Source organism: Mobula hypostoma, chromosome 8 (genome assembly GCF_963921235.1).
Source record: "Mobula hypostoma chromosome 8, sMobHyp1.1, whole genome shotgun sequence".
In the NCBI taxonomy this organism is placed as follows: domain Eukaryota; kingdom Metazoa; phylum Chordata; class Chondrichthyes; order Myliobatiformes; family Myliobatidae; genus Mobula; species Mobula hypostoma.
In genome coordinates this window covers 32083715-32110256 of record NC_086104.1, presented here as the reverse complement: position 1 = coordinate 32110256, position 26542 = coordinate 32083715, and the positions used below count along the sequence as shown (strand labels likewise).

Sequence of the window (26542 nt, the reverse complement as noted above, 5' to 3'; positions counted from 1 at the left end):
AGAAAGCAGCATTGTCAAACTATTTCTATCAAAAAATTTGCCAAGAACAATCATGTTCAAATAGACCATGATCACCCACGTCATACAACACAGCACATAATGATGATGATGAAATTTTACTGTGCCTTACTTGCTTTTGCACTTGGTGCAGTTATTTATAATGACTATAAGTAGTATTCACCCCCACCCCTAGGAAGTTTTCATGTTTTATTGTTCTACAATATTGAATCACAGTGGCTTTAATTTGTTTTTTTTTGACACTGACCAACAGAAAAAGACTTTGGTGCCAAAGTGAAAACAAATCTCTACAAAGTGATCTAGTTACAAATATAAAACACAAAATAATTGATTGCATGAGTACTCACCCCCTTCAAGTCAGTGATTAGTAGATGCACCTTTGGCAGCATTTGCAGCCTTGAGTCTGTGTGGATAGGTCTCTATTAGCTTTGTACATCTGAACACTGCAATTTTTTCCCCACTCTTCTTTACAAAACTGCTCAATCTCTGTCAGATTGCATGAGGAATGAGAGTGAAGAGCCCTTTCCAAGTCCAGCCACAAATTCCCAATTGGATTAAGATCTAGACTCTGATTTGGCCACTCCAGGACACTAATTTTACTGTTTTTAGGCCATTCCTGTGCAGTTATGGCTTCATGCTTGGGGTCATTGTCTTGCTGGAAAATAAATCTTCGCCCAAGTCGCAGTTCTCTTGCAGACTGCCGCAGGTTTTCCTCCAGTATTTCCCTGCATTTTGCTGCATTCATTTTACCCTCTACCTTCACAAGCCTTCCAGGGCCTGCTGCAGTGAAGCACCCCCACTTCTAAAACCAACTGGCTATACCAGTGATGATCTGGTGTTTCATATTAAAGGGGGTGAATAATTATACAATCAATTATTTTGTGTTTTGTTTTTGTGATTAATTTGAATTGAATTGACTTTATTTCTTACATCCTTCACATACATGAGTAAAAATCTTTACGTTATGTCTCCATCTAAATGTGCAATATACAATCATAGTAAGTTATAATAATTTATAATAAATAGAACAGTCAATGTAATATAGAGTGTACTCAAATCAGCATGAGTTCATCAGTCTGATGGCCTGGTGGAAGAAGCTGTCCCGGAGCTTGTTGGTCCTGGCTTTTATGCTGCAGTACCACTTCCCAGATGGTAGCAGCTAGAATAGATAGTGGTTGGGGTGGCTTGGGTCCCCAATGATCCTTCGGGCCCCTTTTACACACCTGTCCTTGTAAATGTCCTGAATCATGGGAAGTTCACAACTACAGATGTGCTGGGCTGTCCGCACCACTCTCTGCAGAGTCCTGCGATTAAGGGAGGTACAGTTCCCATACAGGCAGTGATGCAGCCAGTAAGGATACTCTCAATTGTGCCCCTGTAGAAAGTTCTTAGGATTTGGGAGCCCATACTAAACTTCCTAAACTGTCTGAGGTGAAGGAGGCGCTGTTATGCCTTTTTCACACAGCTGCTGTGTACAGACCACGTGAGGTCCTCAGTGATGTGGATGCCAAGGAACTTGAAGCTGATTACCCTCTCAACCCCAGATCCATTGATGTCACTTTGTAGAGATCTGTTTTCATCTTGACATGAAAAAGTATTTTTTTCTGTTGATCAGTGTTTTAAAAAAAGCCAAATTAAATCCACTGTGATTCAATGTTGTAAGACAATAAAACATGAAAACTTCTGGGGCAGGGGACAAATACTTACTATAGGTACAGTATAAAGCTCAGGATCACATATGTTTTTTTAAAATCATTTTCTCCTATTTAACAAGCAGTGCATATATCTTTCAATATCCCTTTCTGAACTATGCCCTCTTGTTAATACTTCCTCCCATCTTTCACCCTACCAACATGTGACAAACACATTATGCAGCATCAAATTTCATCTGTCATCCCTCCAATCATTTCAGCAGTCTGCCCACAAATCTTTTACAGTTCACTACAATTGCATGTTTTGTACCATTTGCAGTTGAACGTAATACATATGAGAAAAGAAGTGATTCTGGTACTGATGGTAGGTAGGTAGGTAGGTAGGTAGGTAAGTTAGTTTCTTTCTTTCTATCTATCTATCTATTTAACAGACTAATCTGATAAAACAACTATTACTCTTCTTTTCCCATTTTAGCCAATTTTCTCTCCATGGCGCTCTGGACCACTTTATTTCATGGAATTCCATATTAATGATGACTGTGAACATGCTGGAGGAACTCAGCAGGTCGGGCAGCATCCATGGAAACGATCAGTCAATGTTTCGGGCCAGAACCCTTCACCAGGACTGAAGAGGGAAGAGTCAGAGGCCCTATAAAGGTGGGGGAGGGTGCGACCTGCTGAGTTCCTCCAGCGTGTTGTGAGTGTTGCTTTGACCCCAGCATCTGCAGAGTATTTTGTGTTTATGATGACTGTAATGTGGCAGCATTTTCAGATGTAGTTTGGGAGCCCATATATACAGCAATTGCATTTTTATTCATTGATCCTCTTAGGACAAAGATATACTACCATTTACTTGATATTGTCATTAACAAACCCTTGTTTCACTATTCAACTTACACAAGTTACTGCTAATTCAGTCCAGTTTTGTGTCTCATCACATTTACATGAGGTTGAAAACTCAACTCAAGGTTAGATGCCAAGGATGCATACCATTGGATTTAGCCCAAGATGAAGTCTAGAAGCCAAAGACAGACCAGAAAAATTATATTTGTCGGTTTACTTAATCTAAGATGAAAAGGAAATCAAGGAGAGATCCATTGGACATATTTAGTATAATATTACAAACATTGGAGATGATGCCTTAAAGCGGACTGATCAACAGTATCGAAGTGGTATTAATCATAAACAAATAATACAATGAAACTCTCTTAATCAAACAACTTGGGCATTTGTTCATGCCAGATGAATAGTTTAAATCAGGACAATTAAATGCACAGGAACTGGAATCTGGAACCAGGGTCCTAGCTGAGTGAAAAGTAGCATGGAAACCAGTAGCGTGAGTATGACGCAGAACCATCAAAATCTCCAAATAGTCATAAAGTAGGTAATTATAGTTTCATTTCATTTCAGATGGCAACAAAAGCATAGACAGGAATTTCGGGTTCCTGTACTTGGGTACTGATAAACAGCCTTTTCTCAGATATGAAAAATCACTCTTTAAGTTGAAAGTCACAATGAGTTTGCAGCCTCTCTCTGCATTTTAGCATGTGTTGAATTTTATTTTTGCAACTTGAAGGTACTAGCATACGATTGGTAAAATAATATATACTTTTGATAATTATCACAGATGCAGTTTTGATCTATGTGCCGATTTAATATCAAAACACAAACAGCATAATTTTGGATGAAATTCTTGCGCTTAAAGTAAACAGAAACGAATGGAGCACCTCCTCTTTAAATACACCCATTGACTTGGCCTCCACAGCCGTCTGTGGCAATGAATTCCACAGAACCACCATACTCTGGCTCAAGAAATTCCTCCTCATATTTGTTAGACCATAAGATCAGAAGACATAGGAGCAGAATTAGGCCATTCAGCCCAACGAGTCTGCTCTGCCATTCCATCATGGCTGATCCCGGATCCCACCCAACCCCTTCTCACCATATCCCCGATGCCCCGACAAATCAGGAATCCATCAATTTCAGCTTTCGATATATCCACAGACTGGGCCTCCACCGCAGTCTGTGACAGAGCATTGCACAGATTCATTATACTCTGCCTAAAAAATTTTCTCCTTACTTCTATTCTAAAAGATCATCCCTTAATTTTGAGGCTGTGACCTTTTAGAACAGAGGTAAGGAAGAACTTCTCAAGGTATGCACTTTCATCTTTCTTAAAGTGGAATGACATTTGCGATTTTCCAGTCCTCCAAAACCAGCCCAGTGAATCTAATGATCATTCAAAAGTTGAGTGACTTGAAAGGCTAATGCCTCCATAATTTTTTCAGCTACTTCTTTCAGACCCCTCTAGTATAGTCTGTCTGGCTGAGGTGAGTTATCTACCTTGAGACCTTTTATCTTTCTAAGCATCTTTTCCTTAGTAACAGCAACTACATTCACTTCTGCCCCCTGACACCAACATTTCTGGCATGCTGCTAATGTCTTCCATGTCTGACATAAAATACTTACTTACTTCTATTTCTTATTAATATTATTACCTTGGGTGCTCTAGTTTCCCTCCAACATCCCAAAGATATGTCAATTGTTCGCTGAATTACCTACTGTAAAATACTCCTAGTGAAAGGAACTAGTAGGAGAAACAAGGTGTGTTGGGCATGAGAGAGAGAGAGAATAGAAAAGTGGAAGAAAGGTGATTGTTTTATGAGAGCCAGCAGAGACTCCATGGGCATCATGAGGAAATATCAGAAAATGACAAAGCATACACAGGAATAGCATAAAACAAAGGAACAGAATTAGGCTATTCAGCCCATTGAGTCTGCTAGACCATTCCATCATAGTTGATTTATTATCCCTCACAACACCATTGTCCTGACCTTCTTTCCTCCCATAATCTTTGATGCCCTGACTAGTCAGGAACCTATCAATCTCCACTTCAAATATACACAATGACTTAAATATACACAATGACCTGGCCTCCACTCTCCTGCTTCTCTGCTCAAAAGTGAATTGAAAAAGATCACCATTTAATGTACCCGTTTGAAACAATTCGTACATCAGCCACTGTTCTTGTGTCATCAAACCTGCTAAAGTTTGATCTGACGTGCATAAAATCCAGAACTCAAAATCAATAGGAAATATTTACTGCAAAACCCATGAACATTCATAAGATTTCAATGGAAATTGGTAGCCTAAGTTAGATGAAAGATACAAAAGAGCATTAATTGATCTACTATCACTTAACATGATCAAATAAGGTATTTCCAGTTGTCATAAGAAAAACTAAATTCCAACACTGGAAAAAAATCTGGAAAAGTGCCATTGTGGAAGGTCTGAACTAGTCTGAGGAGCCTCTAACTTCCGAGTTCCCACTCTGCTTAAAGATCTTGGATAATTATCACTCAAACTTTAAATTTTACAAGCAAACGTTAAATTTTCTCTCACAATTGTCCTTTCTCAAAATTTGTCCCTTTTTCTTTTACAGGCACAAATCATAAGGACAAATTCTACATGTACATGGTCCAAATGATGATTTGATATATAGAAGACAAGACTTTAAAAGATACAATTGCTATTGATTAGTCATGTTATATTTTTCTTCTATCAAGATCAACTGTTCTGCCCTCTTTCCTGTGATTAAGGCCAGACCTCCAGTTCTTTTTTTTAATCCCCCCCCCAAACACTTAGAGCGAAACAGTCTAATTGTCAAATATGTACCAAAAACTTAAACATTGTTTGCATCTATTACAAGTACAAATCTACTAAATTATTTTCTGAAGTGGGGTTAAGTTACTTTCTGAAGCATGTGGGGTGAATTTATACATAATGACAAATCATTAAAATAGTTTGCAAAAGATCGAGAGCAATAACCAGTTTGGCATGTGTGAACTAAAAGCTATGACAAACACGTACAGTACATCAGTTAAAAACTGACTTGATTGAAAAAATATCTGAAGTCTGAAATCAGCAATTCAAGTACATTACAACCATACTTAATTCAAACCACAGTATGTTTAGATTATTTAAATTAATAAAATATGTATTAACTACCTTGTGTAAGCAGGTGTCCACTACCCAGTTGCAGACTTTTTCAAGGTCGTCCGTTATCTCTAGTCTAGATCTAGCGAACTCACAGAGCTCCTCATTGGACATCACATCCCAGATGCCATCACAAGCCAGTATAATAAACTCATCTTCTTCTGCTCTAAGAATCTCATACACTTCAGGTTCTGGTGATACCAGCTGCTCTGTAGGCCCTTTCCCATCGACACACTTGTAATCATAGTCCCCCAGGGCTCTCGACACAGCTAGTGATCCATTAACTCGTTGTATCATTACACTGCCCCCTGCATTCTGGATTCGCTCTTTCTCCCTTGGGTTGCAAGGCTTATGATCCTGTGTTGAAAAGCAAAGTTGTGCATTTCTGTATAGAACAGCTCTTGAGTCGCCACAGTTGATAAAATAAGTGTGCTCCGGGGAGATCATCACTGCTACAGCTGTTGACCCACTCCTGTCCATGCCATTTCTCAGCTCTGCAAAATTACGCATGTACTCATCAATTTTCAAAAATCCAGTTCTGATACCACTCTTGACATGTTCTATGGTAGGTTCAATGGGATAACCAGACACATTTGTGCCTCTGAAGTCTTCATTACTTGTGATGTGTTCAAGTAAGTGCTTTGAACAATAATTTGCCACCCGAGAGCCTGCATGCCCATCATACACTGCGAAGAAGGACCACGAGTCCAAGCCTTGAGGAATGCCAACAATAGCTGTGTGAGCGTCTTCCATTTCAACTCTCCAACCCTGCATGCTGCTAAGGCCATAACGCAAATCATTTCCTGCACCATGTGCATTAAGTTTCTCTGTTTTTGGTTTATCCAAAAATGCTCCCATTTTTCACTTTCCTGAAAAAAAGCAAGAGACACACAAATAACAGGTTATTTGTAAACAAAATTAAAAAGAAAATTCTTCAACTAGTCAAAAAAAATTGCATTAAACGTTGCATCCTGCTCCATGAAAGTATGTTACTATATTGTTTCACAAAAGGTAATGAATACAAAAATCAAATAGAAATCCTCTCCAATGCTTTCAAACTTTTCTACATAATACAGAAACAAGGTTGTCTACTACCTTAAAAACTGCAAAATATATCGAAGTACTACTATAGACATTTTCCAAGAACTTTATCAAATCAACAACAGAACATGGAAATTTTATACATTATATACAAACACAAATAAACTGAACAACAATAATTTGAAGGTTTAAATGCAAAAATCAAATACAGAAATACAGAACACAGATCATTTCTCGGAATTTACACCTTTATTTATAAATTTTTCAACCTCATTTTCCCTGGATGAGTAACAAATGACAGAAACGTTTAAAATTATGATTTTACTGATGAAAAACAATAAAAATTAGAACACATGAAAACAAATTAAATTTACATTTTTGAGTTGCATCATTATCTTTACCTTAACTCAACATCAATTGCTGGTTCAGATTTTCAATATATTCCTTTGTGCAGTTCACACAATTTAAGTTACATTCCCAATCCTACAGGAATATCCTACATTATGTAGCATATATCATCAACTTCTTTCATATATCCATAGAGTTCTTTAGCATCTAATCTTTAAAGAATTTCTAAACTACCATCAAAACAGCCATTGCTGCATAATTTGAAGATGTTTACTGCGAAGGATTACATTTATCCAGCAAAATGATCACAATTTGCCTCACAAATATCCTAGTTATCAATTCACAAAGGTTAAAGATGTGCCTTTTCTCTCCTTTCATATTAGAAGTATTTGAACTTTAGACTAATATTAAGTGTCAATTAATTTGTTGTTTTTTTTACATAAATGAAGACAAAGCCCAAAGTCACTGCAATTCAATCATACACCTTATTCCTTGTTCCAAGCAGTACAATGTGATATGCAGTGGGTTCTGGTTAATTGGGACACTTCAGTACCAGTACATTTTGACCAGTTAAGTAGCTGCCCCAATTAGCCGGTTTCATGGAAATAGTTAAATGGTAGTTTGTCTTTCTAATACCCATTTAACTGAGTAACAAATTATGTATTTAAATGAAATATATAACAAATTATAATGCTACTCAACATTACTAAACTGTGTACTAGTTCCTGATTGTTATCGAAGGAGGAATTCAGCTGCATTATTTTGACTGTAAATGAAGAAAATCGGTGCAGACATCTCATGCAAATAATGGACTGCCTTCATAAAATGCTATCGATGATTGCATCCTCCAAATCTTCATTTTCATTATAACATTCCAGATATAAGATTGTTGATAGTTCCTAACTTGAAGCAGTGAAATCATTTCATTTTCACTCCTGGCCGTTTCTGGCATCCATAAGCCTGAATGCTTGAAACCACAGTGAATAAAACAGTTCTGAATCATCTTCCTGCTTAGTTCTCGCAGCTATCAGTGACAATCACTGCTTTTTGAACACAATGACTTGCAACTGATGCTATTTAAAATTTGTTCACTCCAAGCACAAGTGCAGGTGTCTGACACTAGTTAGAAACTGTTTGGCAACAGTACCCTTCCCTAATTAAGCCTAACAGTGTCCCAAAAAACAAAAGGAATCCAAATCCCAGCTATTTTGTTGATTAGTTTTTGTTCTTTAAGAGTGGTCCCAAATAAGCGCCTGCCCCGGTTAACCAATGGCCCAATTAACCGGAATACACTGTATATTCATGACAGTAGGAGGCGTGACCTTATCTTTTTAAATGAATGACCTAAGCTTGTCTGTGGAAACTAGCAATCATGAATTACAAGGCTTTCACTGTGATTCTGCTTGACTATACGGAAGCCACAATATAAAAACTAGAAACTGCATCATTTTCTAACTGCCATGCACTTAATTCAAAAATACAAATGGAACAAAATATGCATACCTTTTGCTGGTTCCAACTTCCTTGCCTGAGCATGAAGTTGGGAATGCACTGAAGATCAGATGCTGATGCCCTGCCTTGCAGAAAACAAACTGTGGGAGGAACTCAGCAGGTTGAGCAGCATCTATTGATGCAAAGGGATAGTCACTGTTTCAATTTGTGACCCAAGACTAAGAGCAACTGACAGAATAGCACCTCATGTTCCTGTTGGGTATCCCAAAACCTAATGACACAAACACTGATTTTTTTTTTCAATGTTATGTTATCCACTGCTATAGATCCACCGAGTCCTCTCTCCTTTTGTTTACCTTTCTCATGTTCTTTTATGCCAACACCCACACCTCTATCCACCTGGTTCAACCTGACCTTATAGTTCCTGTCTCTGCTCCCCAACCCCACCACCCTTCCTCCTGCTGCACCTGCACTGTTTTTCTGTTTCCACCTACTAGCCTGCTTTCTTCACTATCCCTTCTGCCTCTCCGCGTACCTCATCTGTTCCACCTATCACCTACTATTCTGTCTCACCCTTCATTACTCTTTATAATGGCTTTTCTTCCTCCATACTCTCTGTTCTGCTGCAAGGTCATGACCCAAAACCTTCAGCTCTTCTTTTGCCTTCACAAATGCTGCTTAACACATTGAGTTCCTTCAGCAGTTTCATTTTCACATCTGTATTCTCATATCCTTGATTTGTTCTTTGCACTGAGCCCAGGAATGGAGCTCAGTCATTCTGAGTTGACATGTCGGAGACACTTTCAAACTGGCCTCCTAGCTCAATGCCAGCCATATTTCTAGCAAAATATTCTGATATTTCTAGCATAACCCCATTCATTTAAAAGCTGCTGCAAAACTGGACATCAAACAGACATCACCAGTTTTTTTCTTTTCCTTTGATAACTATTATTGTAGCAATCAAAAAAGTTTATAGATAAATGTATTTAATAATTTCATTTCAATTTTTTAAAGTATTTCAAAGCTCATTCTGAGATACACCCAGCAATAACTGAAAGGGCCTTTGGCAGCAGAATCTAAAGGATCAGAGTGGTCCATGGTTTAGGCACCACTTGCATAAAACAGGTATTCAAAGCAAGACATGGAGCCCAATTTGCTCCATGGGTTCTGAAAATTACGTGCAAGTCTGGTCATTACAAAATGGATGACAGGATGGGACAGGTCAGGCATTGCACAGCCACTAACAAATAAATAATTCTATCAAAACTTGAAATACTTATCAATGTTCTTTACACAACTCCTGTGCATTTAGATAATGAAAGAGACAATTCTTTTGTACATGAGGATATGAAATCTGCCTTTACAAAATTCAGAAGTCAACTACCCAAAAATGAGATACAGAATAAAAATTCATCTGCACAGAATGCAAGTGGGAAAAAATAAATAAACAATTTTTAAATGAAGTTTCTTGGCAAGTGTAGATGGTGTGACTTCAATCATCATATGAACCACTTTCCAGGAACCCAGTACCCCACTCAAGTAAAATAGGGGCTGCCTGCACACACAAAAATCTTTGCTTAAAATATAAATATAATCCATTTTACGCATTTTCAGAAAAATAGTATAAGCTACACAGCATGACAAACTTCAGTTATTTATTTGTTACACATTGTTAACTCATGTTTCTACTGACAAGTTTGATTAACAAGCAAAATATGAACATGCTGTACAAAAGACAAGGCAAAGATTCACACAGAAGTAAGTACAGGGAAAATGAGATCATTGAAAAGAAATCACACGCTGAAGGCATTAACATTTGTCACGTGCTCTTGCTTTACAAAACGTAGACACAGTTAAGTATTTTCATAACCACCACAGAACAGTGGAAATGTGGACTGTTATTTTTATTTTTACAGAGGAAACAACAGTTAGATGAATCTTAGCCATCTGCATACATTCTCTGCACATTTCCTTATTCACCTGTTATTCTTCTGTACACTTCCGAAACAGGGATCTGGTCGATAATTCTGTCAGCAAGTAAAAGGCTAAAACACAAATCAGAAATGTATATTTATAAATATTTTTCAGCTGCAATACTCTGTATTCGTAAGTGCTTGCCACATTTAAGATTCACCCAGTATATGTGATTTGCCCAACTGCTTTAGCACTCTTCCTTTGCGCTCCTGCACTTAAGTTTCTCAACAACTTTAAAGATTCTATGACAGAAGGATCAATGCCATCTTATTTGCAATATCAAAATGATCTTTTAAAAAGAAACTAGCAAAATATGTATAGCACAAGATTATGAATTCTTGTTCCAAATTAGGTCAAAAGTTGTAAAACTTTGATTGGTATTAGTGTCCCTCAGGTCAGAGAAACATACATAAATGCATGTTTTTCTTTCCAAATTGTCAATCAGCCAATCCCAGACGAGTATAAAGTTAGAGTTCTCTGCAATGGAATGAATAGTCAAATAATACATATAACAACCTGTTTTGTACACAGATACATAGAGAGGTCCTTGGGCAGGAAACTCAAGGTTTGTCATCAACAAGGTGTCTACCAGCTCATTTCTTAAACATTATGGAAAAGAGGAAATACTAGTTAAAAACTGGAGGGGAGGGTGGGGCAATATCAAGAAAATAACTAAGATGGAAGACATGACTAAGAGGTGAATATGGGTTGAAGAAATAAAGAAAAACCTCAAATAATTAGTCAGCAGGAATTCAAATTCAAATGGGACAATGGGGAGGAATAAAATGTGCTAACTACAGTAGATAACAAAGTGAAAACACCATATGCCAAAAAAGATAAAAATAAAATGCACAGTGGCTAGCACCAAGATTAGATGTCAAGTGTTGACCATTTCCATTTTTAGTCGTGCATTCTTTGTATCTTACCAGTAAATATTGAATAGTTCCATGCTAGTGTTAAAATATCCTATTTGTTACCTTCAGAGTACAAAGTGGGATTACTGGGTATATTCTTTCGTTGCAATATATCCTACAGATAATAGTATGAATCCACTTCTGATGAAGGATCACTAAAATGAAAGTTAATGCTGTTTCACTCTCCACAGATGCTACCCTGACCTGCTGAACATCATTAGAGTCCTTGGTTTTTATTACAAGCCCGAGTATATCTGTTCACTACAATGCAGTTTTTATATTATCCTCATTTTTCATCACATCTAATACAAATGTTCCTTGAAACATGTATGATTTGATTTAATTGGAAATATGCCATCATTCATTCAGTAATAGTTTCATACATTTGGTGATGTATGCTTTAAATAGTAATTGGTTGAAAATATCACGTGGTGATCCTCCCACAATATGACCTAGTTATGGAATATTCAAAAGATGCAAATCATTGTAGAATTAATCTGCAATAACCGGTGATTTAAATATCAGAAACAAATGCCAAGACAGTAAAATAAACTAGTATTTAATAGCTTTGACGATTAAAATTTATCACCTGACTTCACCTCATACCATTCATTTGGGCTATTGAATCTAACTCTCATTGTACTCAATCTTATCATGATCACCAGGATAAATGTTCATATGTGAAAAAGCATTTAACAACATTTATAATGGTTCCTCCCTGGAGGTTTCCAGGACATGCTGCAGTGAAAAATGCTCTTCACAACAAGCTTGCCTGCATACAGAAATCTACATTACAGTGAAAATTGAATCATCCTGCTTTTTCTCCATACTTGTCTTATTTCTGCACTTAAAAATTACAGCCAGTTTCAATCAAGTTTTAACAAATTCTAACTGCCATCAATAAAATGTCCATCTGGAAATGTAACTCCATTCATCCTTAGCAATTTAATTTGTAATAATTCCTTTCTAAAACATATAATGAATTCCAGCTGCAAATGCATTCAATACTATTCATCCCAGGTTTAAGAGACAAAAGCATCTTAAATTATCATGATTAATCTTCTTTCTGAAACATACCTTTGGTCACACCTCAGAGGTGATCACCTTATCTAAGTTCCTGAAATCATTGTTGCAGAACCATATTGAATTGTCTCTGCTACAACTTTTGAATACAATGTTAAATCAATTTCTCAGTTTTACATTCATGTCAACACAAAAATGGTACCATCTGAATTCTTCCAGAGAAAGACAACAGCTTTCCTAAATGAGCAATAACTCAAAATAAAATATCCTTTTCCATACTGCTTGCAGATCTTTCAGGAATAAATAGTTTGACTTCAAAGTTATTTATTGACTATTTGATGTTTTTTGACTAAGGAGAAGTCAATCCAAAGATGAAAGAATGTAACTCCTTAACATTCCTGCCACCTTAAGATGAATAGGATGCCACTGATGAAAACGTAGGACAGTGCAGCATAGTACAGGTCCTTCATACATTATGTTGTGCCGACCTTTTAACCTAATCTAACCTTTCTGTCCAACATCACCCAGAACCCTCCATTTTACTGAAGTCCATGTGCCTATACAAGAGCCTCTTAAATGTCCCTAATGTACCTGCCTCTACCACCACTCCAGGCAGCAGCGCATTCACCACATTCACCACTCTGTGTAAAAAAAATCTGTGACATTGCTCCTTTTCATTCTTCCAAACACCTTATGATTATTCCCCCCCCCACCCCATTTCCACCCTGTGACAACTTCGCTGGCTGTCCACACTAGTTATGCCCATTACCATTATATGTACCTCTGTCAAGTCACTTCTCAACCTCCTCCTCTTCAAAGAAAAAAAAAAGCCAGCTCACTCAGCCTATCGTCATAAAATGTGCTCTCTAATCCAGCCAGTATACTGGTAAATCTCTTTTGCACTTTCTTTAAAGCTTCCACATCCATCCTATAATGAGGCATCCAGAACTGAACACAATACTCCATGCGCAGTCTAAACCAGAGTATTTTAGAGCTGCAACATTACCTCATAGATCTTTAACTCAATCCCCTGATGAGTGAAGGACATATACCTTCTTGACCACCTTATCAACTTGAGTGGCAACTTTGAGGGATCTTTGGACATACACCCCAAAATTTCTCTGTTCCTCCACACTGCAAATAATCTTGCCATCATCCTGTAAATCTGCCTTCAAGTTCAACTTGAAGATTGAGCTCCAACAATTCATCAAAGCTTGAAAGGATGGTTCAGGAAGAAGTTTCTTGCTGTTCATAATATGCATATTAAACATTCAGTGGTGACTCAACAGTCCAATCAAGAGACTGAGAACATCAATGTGAGAACAATTTGAAACTACTCTGGGCCCGATCTAAAGTTCAAACATAAAATCACTTCTCATGATTGATTCTCGGATACATTTCTACGACAATTATATTTTGGGAGAAATAAAGTAGACTTTCTCTTCCTAATTAAATTGCTGCAGATTAGACATAGTTGGATCAATTGTAAATAGAAATTTGATAGAAATTGTAAATAGAATTCTCTGCTATACTATTTTTGGAAATTTTGTCCCTTGTGAATTATTGGGTCATTGAAATAAGTGTGTGTGTTTTTTTTAGGACGTTAAAAAGGCCTGGTCATATCCTCACAAGCACAATCTACTTACATTAAAAGACAGCATTTTTCTCCTTAAACCATTCACCCAACCTCCAGCCAAACACCCCACCAACAAAACAAAAATCGCTAACATTATATTTTTCTTTAACTGGCCCAATTTCTCTCCAAGGCACACCCGATTTTCCTTCTCCGTTCCTCCAGTTTCAGTTTTCTGACATATTTCTTTTCTGGCTTCTCCTTTTATCTCCGCCTCCCTACCTCAGGGCCTTTTAAATGATTAATTCTGGATTCCAACACGAGTTGCATTCAGCATCCCAAGAATAGAAGAAAACAAACTATATACTGCGTTGAAGAACCCTGTTAAAAATTAAGCGATCGATCCCGGTAGCAGTCGCTTCGTGGTTAAACTAACGCGCTCCAAACTTAACGACTGACACTGGCGCAGGAAAGGCCCAGGCTTTAATCACGGCCTAGGTCGTCATTTCCCGCTTGGTAGTCGCGTTTCACCGCGGTCCTAGCGCCCGCCAAGTTATCGAATCGACTTGATTTTCCAGCAAAATGAATGCACGTCACAAACAAAACGGTTGCCATATTAGCAGTTCCACGAATTAGACAACTTAAAGAGCAGCATCAGTTACTTCAGCGCTTACCCTCCTTGTGCCAGTGTCTTCTTTCCTTACTGCAGGCACAGCATCAAATGTTGACATCTAGTTTGAATTTCATTTATTTAAGTCTTACATCCTTCACATACACGAGTAAAAATCTTTACGTTACGTCTCCGTCTGAATGTTCAAAGTATAATAAATAATATGTACAACAGAACAGTCAATATAGCTTAGAAATACAATTATGTCAGGGTGAATTAATCAGTCTGATGGCCCGGTGCAAGAAGCTGTTCCGGAGCCTACTGGTCCTGGCTTTAATGCTGCGGTACCGTTACCCGGTTGGTAGCAGCTGGAACAGTATAATAAAACCGACTACCTGGCTGATCCTGGAATTGAGGAGATAACCGAAGTGCGGAGGAAATGTACTGTATTTAAAAGTTGGTGAATTATAAAGCCTCGAAATTGTTGGATAAAAAAAGCCACAGAATAGAAACTGCTCCAGTTCAAAATATTCAAAAGTCAACATGAATTCAGTATTCTTACCCGAATACAAATTCCTAGATTCTGTTCCATACATAAAATTAACTTTAATCCGGACGCCTCATATTCTCTAAACGAAGCTAGCATACAATTCAATCGTTCTTGCATCTCGTAACATACAATTCATTTTCTCCAAAAGTTTATGCTCTACACTCCTGTTCAGAACAGCGATGTGACAGTTCTCCAGAATCAAGGATGGGTACAGAGGCGAAAGGCCAGTTGTACTTGCTCAGTGCCGCATTACTGTGCCACCAAATGTGCACAAATCATATTAAGACTCCATTTGCTATTTATATTCCAGTGTCAGATTTCATTGTTTCTGGGAAAGGTCGAAGAAACGAACAGAATGTACTTTACCTATATTTTCAAATACAACTTGTAGTTTGCACTGTATCTCAACGTTTAGGGTTGCGATTTGGTTCCGAACATTATTTAACATTAAACGTCTGATGTCATTTTGAAACATTGTATTAAATTATGAGGCGCTGACATTTAACGTCCAGTTTCATTTCAAAACATTATAAATTCTATTATTAATCATATTATAAATTTTATGGATCAAGTGAGTTTTTCTTTCTGACTAGTTTTGCAACATTACAAAAGTTAAAAAATTTTCTTAAAGAGGATATTGAAAAATCTGCCTACACAAGAAATCTGAAATTAAAACAGAAGATGCTGGAAACACTCAGCAAGCAGCCAACATCTGTGGAAAGAGAAACAATAAACCCTTTATCACAACTGGGACAGAAAGAAAACTAGTTAGTTATACATTGGAGAGAGGTGGGAGAAATGAAAAGAAATTTAGAATGAGGCAAGTAAAAATTAAAAATATAGATAATGGAAATCTGAAATAAAAACCGAAAATGCTGGAAAAGGTCAGGTCAGCCAGCCTTTCTGATGATTGGTCATCAACCTGAAATGGAAAATGGCTTTGGTTCCCAGATTCGGGTGATACGGAAGTTTTTCCCCAGCATTTCTAACTGCTTTTAATGTCAAAATAGCCACAGATGAAGTCATCCAGTTGATGACAGCGGTTATTTTAAGGAACATAAGAGCTGTGAAATGTAAAGCTATAAGAAATGACCAGTAAGGCAGACAATGCTAAATGGGAAGAAAAAATCTGAACCACTTTTTTTTATATGAAGGATTGCCAGAAGGTTCCACTGAAAATGCTGTCTTTTTACCTCTTCCCTTCCGACCACCCAGGAAGTGAAACAATCTTTCCAGTTGAAGTAACAATTAATTCGCATTCCTCCCAACTAGCGTACTGCATTTGGTGCTCAATGTCCTCCAACGAAGAAACCAAAGAGAGATTGGGTGATGACTTTCTAGAACATAAGTGTGTCTGCAGAAGTAACTTTCAGCTTCCTTTTGCCTGCCACTTAATTCTTCATCCCACTCCACCTAAATTATCTGTGGCTTCCTGTCCTAATGCAAGTTTAAGGGAAAGAACTTCATCTTCCTTCTGAGCACACTTCAGCCTTTAAAATCAATATAGAATTCAACAATTAAATGTAACTTTTTTTTCTCTGTATCAGAACTTATTAATTCTGCTGTAAGTGAACTATCTGAAATATTAGTTCAATTTTTCTCCCTCTATTAGCAGTTTGATCAATCGGCTTCTCCTGCAGCACTACATTTCATTCCTGTATTATTTCTCTTACAAAATAAGCCAGGTATCTTCATCTACAGCTTATCCACATGGCAATGCTGACCTTATCACACGACAGATATTTTCTTTCTTTCATCCGTCCCTTCTCAAACTCTCTGAAACTTTAAAGAGCTTTCTCTCTGTCCCAGTTCTGATCAAAAGTTTTTGATCTGAAACCAACTTTGTTGCTCTTCCATGATGGATATCACCTTTTGTAGAATTTCTCAAAGGTGCGGAGGCTATTCCTCTTGATAGAACTGGCCGACTTTAGAACCCTTTGTCTTTTTCCTTTTACGAATTATCCAGAGACCCAAAAAGTTCTTTCAACTGAATCAAAAATCCAGTAGCACTTCACGCAAGCTAATATATTCTAATGTATTTGGTATTCACAATGTGGTGTCCTCACACAAATTGCTTTGCAGAGCAGCTGTGTTCACTGTTAAGCTTTCACCTTAAGACTCCATTCCATTCTCAGCACAGAAACAGGCCCTTTGGCCTATCTAGTCCATTAATCTACCTAGTCCCATCGACCTGCACCTGGACCATAACCCTCAATACCCTTCCCATTCATGTACCTATCCAAACATCTTTTAAGTGTTGAAACTGAACCCGAATCCACCACTTCCGCTGGTCACACTCTCACCAGCCTCTGAGTGAAGTCGTTCCCCTCAACTTTCCCCTTAAACATTTCACCTTTTACCCTTAAGCCATGACATCTATTTGTAGTCTCACACCACCTCAGTGAAAAAAGCCAGCTTGCATTTACCTTTTCAACACCCCTCATAATTTTGTATACCTCCATCAAATCTCCCCTCATTCTTCTATGCTGTAGTGAATAAAGTACGAACTTATTCAACCTTTTCCTGTAACTCAGGTCCGCATGTCCGAGCAATATCCTTGTAAATTTTCTCTACACTCTTTCAATCTTTTGGACATCTTTCCTGCAGGTAGGTGATCAAAATTGCAAAGGATACTCCAAATTAGACCTCACTAATGTCTTATAAAATTTCAACATAACATCCTAACTCCTGTACTCAATACTTTTATTATGAAGGCCAATGTGCCAAAAGCTTTCTTTACAATACTAGCTAACTGTGATGCCACTTTCAAGGAATTATGGATCTGTATTCCACTTCTCAGTGCCCTATCACTCTCTGTGTAAGACCTACTCCGGGTTGTCCTCCCAAAGTGCAACGCCTCACACTTGTCTGCAAAAAACTTCATCTGCCATTTTTCAGCCTATTTTTCCAGCTGTGTCAAGATCCCACTGCAAGATTTATGAGTCATCCTCACTATCCACTACACCCAAAGGGTGTCATCCAAAAATTTGCTGATCCAGTTTACCACATCATCCAGATCATTGATATAAATGACAAACAACAATGGACCCAGCACCAATCCCTGCAGCACCTCCACTAGTCACAGGCCTCCTGTCAGAGAGGTAACCATCTACTACCATTCTCTGGCTTCTTTCTCAAAGCCAATTGCTAATCCAATTTGCTACATCATCTTGAATGCCATGTGACTGAACCTTCTTGACCAACCTCCCATGTGGGATCTCGTCAAAGGCTTTGCTAAAGTCCGTGTAGACAATATCCACTGCCCTGCCTTCAGCAACTTACCTGGTAACTTCCTCAAAAAGCTCCAAGATTGGTTAGACATGACTTATCACACACAAAGCCATGTTGACAATCTCTAGTACGTCCATATCTATCCAAACACTTATATATCTGGTCCCTTATAATACCTTCCAATAACTTACCAAGTACTGAAGTCAGGCTCACCAGCCTTTAATTTCACAGCTTATTCTTAGAGCCTTTCTTAAGCAATGGAACAACATTAGCTATCCTCCAATCCTCTGACACCTCGCCTGTCGCTAAAGATGATTTAAATAGCTTGGCTAGGGCCCCTGCAATTTCTGCACTAACGTCCCACAAGGTCTGAGGGAATAGATTGTCAGGTCCTGAGGATTTATCCCCCCTAAAATGCCCTCAAGATAGCAGTTAAAGAATTTGTGGTCAAGTTTTTGAGGCTGCATTTTGCTTAAGAAACAAAATCTCATCTTCCATCTAGACAAAATGCAGCCTCACAATCTTGATAACAAGCTCTTTAACAGCAGATAACTTATTTGCTCTATCCTTTTCACAAAGGCCATTTCTATCATTGGCTCCATCTCTAGCTATTCATTGGCTCAAGTTTTGCTCTCTCCATTAGTACAATCCAACTTGCTGGGCCACACACCTACTTTAACAGTGCATTAAACTGTATCATCACATTCTAAATGTCCTCATTAACCCATTTAACCATTTGTAATCTTGGCCTGGAATCATCAAAAAAATTCACTTTGTCTTTTCCATCTCTCTGCAACCTGCAACAATCTTTTTTCCACAAATTTGATGAAGGGTCTTCAACCCCAAATGTTAACTCAAATTCACTTTCTACGGGGGCTGTTCAACTTGAGTGTTTCTGTTATTTTACTTTTGAGGCTACATCACAAACTATGTACTAATGTATTTCTTAAATTTTAGTAATGCAAATATGCCTTTCTCTTTGCTCATAAAGATTGTTATTTCCTCTTAACATTTCACCATGTAAAAATGTTTTCAATCATGTAAAATAATTGTAAACCATGTACAAGGATGACCAAACATACAAGAATAAGGTTTACAGTTTTACAATTTTAATCTTTCAGAAATATTACTGTTATTAGCTATATTCCAGAGCAGTGTCATGAAGATCCCTTCTGTACAGAAATTGTCTGGACCTTCTAATCTGTTTCAAGAAAAAAATTGTCTATTAAGCATTGCTAGCTTAAAGAAATAAAGGTCAGAAGTGAAAAGAAACAAATCAAAATACAGGCAAAGCCTGCTCTGCAGAGAGATTGCATTCTAATAAAATTATCTGTATAATGATTTTCTGTTAACTCAAAATCCTATTTCTCTTGAAATCCTGTGTTATAAATGGAGATCTATTCCGACAGAATGCTTTTCTCTCAACAGTAACGATTCATACTACAGCTGCCAAGGGCCATATAAACAACTGCCTTGTCAATTGTCAACTTCCAAAGCAAAGTTTTGAAGTGGCCAGCAGCTACGTTTGGAGACACAAGAAGCAACTACAGATCTAATTCACCTTCAAGTCTTCAGATTGAATGGAGATGCACACTTTAAAACTCATCATCAAATATAGGTAAGATGGTTTAATGATATATTTCACAACAAATAATATTGATCATTTAGATATACAACTTTCACTTAAACTTGCTGGCCCTGTATCAAACGTCTTCAATATGTAAAAATCTTGGGATAAAAAAAACTTAACAAAATTAACCTACTGTTAAAAAAAAATTCACAACATTATCTGCACCTCATCAAGACAAGAAGAGTTGAAAATAAGACAAAATTTCTCCACATAGATTCTGCCGATGCTGGAAATCTAGAGCAATAGACACAAAATTCTGGAGGAACTCAACATGTCAGGCAGCATCTATAGAGGCGAACAAATTGTTGATGTTTCGGGCTGAGACCCTTCATCATAACTGGAAAGTAAGGGGCAGAATTGGTTATTTTGTTCACAATTAATCCCTCTCCCACTAACCAATTCTGTAAGACCAACTTTCATTCACATCTTGGACTTTTGGTTCATGATTTGCATATTCTCTAAGGGCAAATTTCCACAACTTGAACAGCTTTAAGGTGCTGTTAAATTGAAGAACAGAAAATGCTGGAAACAGCAAATTAGGCAGCATCTGTGGATGGGGGTGAAAAACTTGTTCCAAATAAATACACTTTTAAAAAAAAACATCATTGAATATATTCTACAGGACTGGATCTGAGACCCAACCTTCCTTGCAGCATCAGGTCAGAATAAAATATTGATCAAGGTATGTGGGGAATTGATGGAAACAGAATACTGAAGTGGATAATCAGCCATGAGCACAATGAATTGTGCAGCTGGTCTCAAGAGCCAGGTGGTTTAATCCTCCTCCTATATTCTGTGTTCATCTTCCCATATTTATGATTCCCTTAATATCCAGAAATCTTTCCATCTAAAGCAAGGGCCTTACCTGTGCCCCTATGCTTGCACCTCAGAAAGTTCCATGCAAGCTATGCCATTGCACTCTTCTTCCATCACCAAGCTGAATTCTTTGGCAAGGACTCCCGCACTGGATGACCCCCCCCCCCCACTTACCTTCTGCCCTCCTCCTCTTCTTGGAGGGCCCACTCAAGTCTTCTACACACTCTGCATCTTTTCAGCTCTAATTGCTGATGAGAGAGCATCTGCCTTGACTTAAGCACTCCTCTCTGCCATTCGAATCTCACTCTCTGAATGCATTGCCCTCCATTCTCTCCGCACCAATCCCAACCTCACCAAACATGCAGTCAAGGTGATTGCTGTTGTAGTCTGGCAGACTAACTTCCACCTTGCTGAGGACAAACGGCAAATATCAGACACTTCTTCTTTCTTATCCATTGAGGATTCCGCTAAGGAGAATCAGGCCTTTACCTCTTCCAACTGTCACCTCCCAGTTTCTCATTTCATCCCCCCCACTTTCCCCCTCACCTGGTTTCAACTATCACAATCCATGCTGTATAACTCTCCAACTCTTAAGACAACACAATACTTGTTAGTAGAGTACTAACAGAGGAATCCTGGACGTGTAGGGTGGAAGGAGGCAGGGAAGTACAAGGATGGATAAATGAAGTGGTTAAGAAAAGATCTAGTGCTTTCCCGGCATACATGACAAATAAACTCTTCTCAGCCTTCCAGCGGGTACAGGTATTGATTATAACCAACGTTTCGATGACAACTCTGCCATCTTCAACAGCTATGATGCCTGGGCATGTCCAGTCTGGTGAAATTAGCAATAGCTAGCAACAAGAAAGTGACGTAATGGTCAGTTTCGACACGGTGTTCCTGTTCATGAGAGTTCCCATTAAGGATAGCTTGGTCCTCCTGTGGTCAAGGTTTGATAAGGATACCACTGAACTTTTTGAACACACTCTTACATCGATGAACTTCTTCTACAAGGGGAACTATGATGAACAAATGGATGGAGTGGCCATAGGATTGCCTTGTCGCTGGCTATTCCTAATTACTACATGCAGGACTCTGAACTCTGAACCCTCTCCTCATCGCCCTTACACCCCAAATGCTTCTTCAGATACATCCATGACACATTCGTAGTATGGCCTCATGGATTCCAAGCACTCAAACAGTTCCACAACCATCTGAACAGTACACATCCAAGCATTCAATTTACGATGGAGATCGAGAACAATGGTTACCTCCTGGTCCTGGACATTAATATGGAAACCGACCGGTAGCCTCAGACACAGCGTCTATCGGAAACCCACTTACACGGACTTGTATCTCAAAAATAACAGCCACCATCATGCCTCTCAATGTAGAGCAGTTCTTTCCACTTTGGTTAACTGTGCAAAAACTATTTCAGAGTCTCCCTGAGGAAATAAGACTTTCCTGCAGAATGGCTACAAGGTGAAGGAAATCAATCAGGCCTGTAAAAGGGCTGACTGAAAAACCAGGAAACCTAACAATGAAGAAGAACACGCTGCTACCTCCCATCTTCCCTATATTCCCATGGTTTCTGGAAAGATCGCCAGGATCCTGAAGAAATACTGGATGAATACCATCCACAAACCGGTAAGGAAGCTCAAATCAACAGCTGGTGCAGCTAAAAGATGAACTGGTGTTCAGGTCGACTGGCGTTTACAGGATTCCCTGTGAATGCAGAGCAGTGTTCATCAGCCACAATTCGCATGGTGGAAACCCACAACAAGCAGCACAGGTGGTGTATCCATTTGGGTTACCTGGAGAAATAGGTGGTCACGTAACACTATATTCGCAATGGTCAAACGGTTGACTTCAAAGGCACAAGACTACTGTGCCGCGCGAATGGCTTTTGGGACCACCTGGTAAAAGAAGCCATTGAAATACAACTAGAGGAAAAGAAGTTCAACAGAGACAAAAGTCTCGCTCTAAGTTAGAACTGGAATTCGATTGTAAACAAGGAGGGAGAGTGGAAATCTGATTGAATGAGGACCAACCAATCAGGAGGGATGGACTGAGAGGGGATATAAATACCACTGGACTACACATGGCCAGGCATCATCCCTGATGAAGATGGCAGAGTTTGTCATCCAAAGATCAGTTGTAATTGATACCTTTCCAGCTGGAAGCTCAAGAAGAGTTTATGCGTAGTTAAGAAACTATCTTCATTGACAGAGGCGCAGAATGCTTGAGCAAAGAGATCATGCAGAAAAATATTGAAGATTATTGGACACTGCTGAAGTACTGTGTACAGTTCTGCAAGGGAGATTTAAAAGGATTTTCTCAGAACTACAGAATTATATTTATAAAGAGAAGCTGAGATTGCTTTCTTTGGAAAAAGACAACCAAGGCACATTTAACTCGGCTGGATGAAATAGAATAAATATGAATGGTGCATGTTGCCAAGCTGAGAAGTAAGTAACTGGAATGGTATAGATTTATACTTATTGATAGAAAGCTAGGAAGACAGTTGACAAAGTTTTGCTCAACAAGTGGGAGTGGTGGGGACACAGCTTGGGCCAAAGGTTCTGAAAGAGAAAGACATCCAGTTTACTGAGTTCTAAGTCTAAATAATAAATTGCCAATCATTTCTCAGGTACCAACTTAAATTCTCTCTGTTCTATCTGCCACCATCATCTACAGAAGAACCTTAAGTTACATCTCCTCCCAACCTTCTCCAAATTATATTTTTCCTACAAAATCTCATTAAAATATTTCATCAATCTTATCTTCATTCATTTCAGCTAATTCTTTCCTTTTCATCATTTTGCCAGTTTTGCTGAAATAAAATGCAAATACAGAGGATTCCGGTTAATTGGTCCATTGGTTAATCAGGGCAGCTGCTTATTTAGTCATAGAAACATAGAAGACCTACAGCACAATACAGGTCTTTTGGCCCACAAAGCTGTGCCGAACATGTTCCTATCTTAGAACTACCTAGGCTTTACCCATAGCCCTCTATTTTTCTAAGCTCCATGTAGCCATCCAGGAGTCTCTTACAAGACCCTATTGTTTCCGCCTCCACCACCGCCGGCAGCCCATTCCATATACTCACCACTCTCTGCGTAAAAAACCTACCCCTGCCATCGCCTCTGTACCTACTTCCAAACACCTTAAAACTATGCCCTCTCGTGCTAGCCATTTCAGCCCTGGGGAAAAGCCTCTGACTATCCACACAATCAATGCCTCTCATTATCTTGTACACAAGATAGTCACTTTGAAATGGCAGGAATATATTCTGATCAGAGAGCTGGAGGATCCAAAAGTTGTATTTAACAAATAGTAATAAGAAAGTGTTTAGATGAAAAGCAGAATGTTAGTAGTAATTATTCTGGGATTAATATATAAACTACTTGGAAACTGACTAAGACACAGACAGATTAAGGTTAATGTATGTATATACTGTGAAGTGGGGTGGAAACATTTCATCGTAAAGACACTGGCAGCACTGCTGCCACAGGAAGGACATTTAACGTTTGGATGGGCAATCCCTGAACAAGAAACACACACAAATGCTGGAGGAACTCGGCAGACCAGGCAGCATCCATGGAAAAGAGTACAGTCAAAAAAATTGGGACAACACTTAAAGAGAAAAAACTAATCGAGAAAATAATGGGGATTCCCTTCATTTATTTGGGACATGATACACTCAACTGGGATAGGAGACCATTGCCAAACAGATTCTAAATGTTTGGCGTACTGAGCTCTACCTTGCTGAAGTCTGGCATACTGACCTCTACCTTGCTGAGGTACAGCAACAACTCTTGGACACCTCCTCTTACTCACCCTCCAATGGGACCCCACTCAGGAGCACCAGGCCATTGTCTCTCACACAATCACAACTTCGTAGTTCTCACACCCCACCCTTCCCATTTCTATCTCCTACCCAAGATCCACAAACCCACTTGTCCAGGTAGGTCCATTGTTTCAGCTTGTTCCCATCCCACTGAACTCATAATGGCATACCTCGGTTCTGTTTTATCCCCCGATTCAGTCCCTTCCTACTAACATCTATGACACTTCACACAATCTGGATTTTTTCCAATGATTTCAAGTTGCCTGGCACCTATCATTTATTTTTTACTATATCCCTACACACCTCCATCCCCCACCAGGAAGGCCTCAAAGCTCTCCATTTCTTTCCAGACACCAGACCCAACCAATTCCCCTCCACGAACACCACTCTCCCCTGTCTAGTGGAACTCGTCCTCACTCTTAGTAATTTCTCCTTTGGCTCCTCCCACTTCCTTCAAACAAAAGGTGTAGCCATGGGCCCTCACATGGGTTCCAGCTATGCCTTTTTGTCGGCTACACGGAACAGTCTATGTTCCAAGCCTACACTGGTGGCCATCCCCCACTTTTCCTATGCTACATCAATGACTGCATTGGTACTGCTTCCTGTACCCATGTGGAGCTCATTGACTTCATCCACTTTGCCTCCAGCTTCCACCCTGTCCTCAAATTTACCTGATCCATTTCTGACATCTCCCTCCCCCTTCTTGATCTGTCTCTGAAGACAGTTCATCTACTTGTAAGGGGTTACTTCTTTCATGTTATTTGCTAAGGCTAATAAAATGACTTCTCTGTAATGTTAACTGCTGAGTTAACGATAGAAGCTTGTTTGGGTTATAATTACTGATAACCGGAACTGTATTCATTTGCTAACCAATTGGGATAGATGTTATTCTTTCTTGTGTGTCTGTAAGCTATTGTTTTTGCAGGTTTTGGGGAGAAGGCACGATGGGGACAGAGAGAGGAGACGCGATGAGAGAGATGCTGTAAGTTGGGCAAGGATCGGACCCAAAGGGAGTCCGAGGCCTAGGGCTTTTCAGGAGGAGAACCGAAGAGGAAGGGCGTGCTGACCACGGTGGTTGGTCCCAGGCGGCGGGTCAAGGAGGTCGGAGGTGAATGGTGGAAAGAAAACTCCGTTAATTGAGCTTCAAGAGTTGTGCATGAAGTAGTTGAACTCTACTAATTTTGGCGCCTTTTGCTTTCCTTTTATATTGTATCTCTATTAATTACGTAGTTCCAGTAGTAAGATCTATAAAGTGTAATCTGTAAATCATACATCGTGTGCTGTCTGGTTAATTGGCGGTGTGGGGTACATCACACGGCATCCACACAAACTTGATTACCCAGTTTGGCGGGGTTGAAGGCTGCTCCCCCCAGACAAAAGCGAGCTGAGTGAGCCGGAGGCTTACCAGGAGGCTACACTGTGGGGGTTCATCCGGGATGTGAATTTGGATTCCATTCAATGCTGTGTGATCGCCCTGTTTAAATTATGCATGCTGTGGGGGCGGAAAGTTAGTGTACCTCTGTGGGATTGCTGGTTATTACTGTATGCGTGTTGGGTGGGGTGACTGTTGGTACCCCGGAGGTCTTTGTTCGAGTTCAGACTAGCGCTGATGAGATGGTTGTGGGACTGCCAGTGTCTATTAGTGCCCCAGGTGAGGCGGGGCCATGGGCTGTCCATACTGTTAGGAGAGAGAGGAAAGAGTGGTCTGATTCGGAGGTAGTGTCTGCGAATAAATGTTCCAGCTATGGCAGGCTCCGCCTAGTTTTTGGGATAATGTCCAGCCCTAAAGGGGTGGAGTCGTGAGTCGAACGAACCTCTCAGTTGTTAGTTGAGTGGCAGTGCTCAGCTGAGGGAAGACAAGGAT

General features: G+C 39.1%; 1 protein-coding gene across 9 annotated transcripts in view; it reads right to left on the bottom strand.

The window, feature by feature from the left end:
• The window catches only part of ppm1ba (protein phosphatase, Mg2+/Mn2+ dependent, 1Ba), a 171448-nt gene that overhangs the window by 63137 nt on the left and 81769 nt on the right, over positions 1-26542 (bottom strand). For 3 of the 9 annotated variants that reach the window (XM_063055657.1, XM_063055651.1, XM_063055660.1), the window contains exon 2: positions 5679-6535. In XM_063055657.1, coding sequence (XP_062911727.1) covers positions 5679-6524 — 846 coding nt within the window. In that variant the 5' untranslated portion in view covers positions 6525-6535. Of the gene's footprint in view, positions 1-5678; positions 6536-8558; positions 8680-10487; positions 10553-14146; positions 14475-15163; positions 15398-26542 lie in introns of those variants that run through there. The other 6 variants (XM_063055656.1, XM_063055655.1, XM_063055652.1 and 3 more) reach the window with 6 other exon arrangements.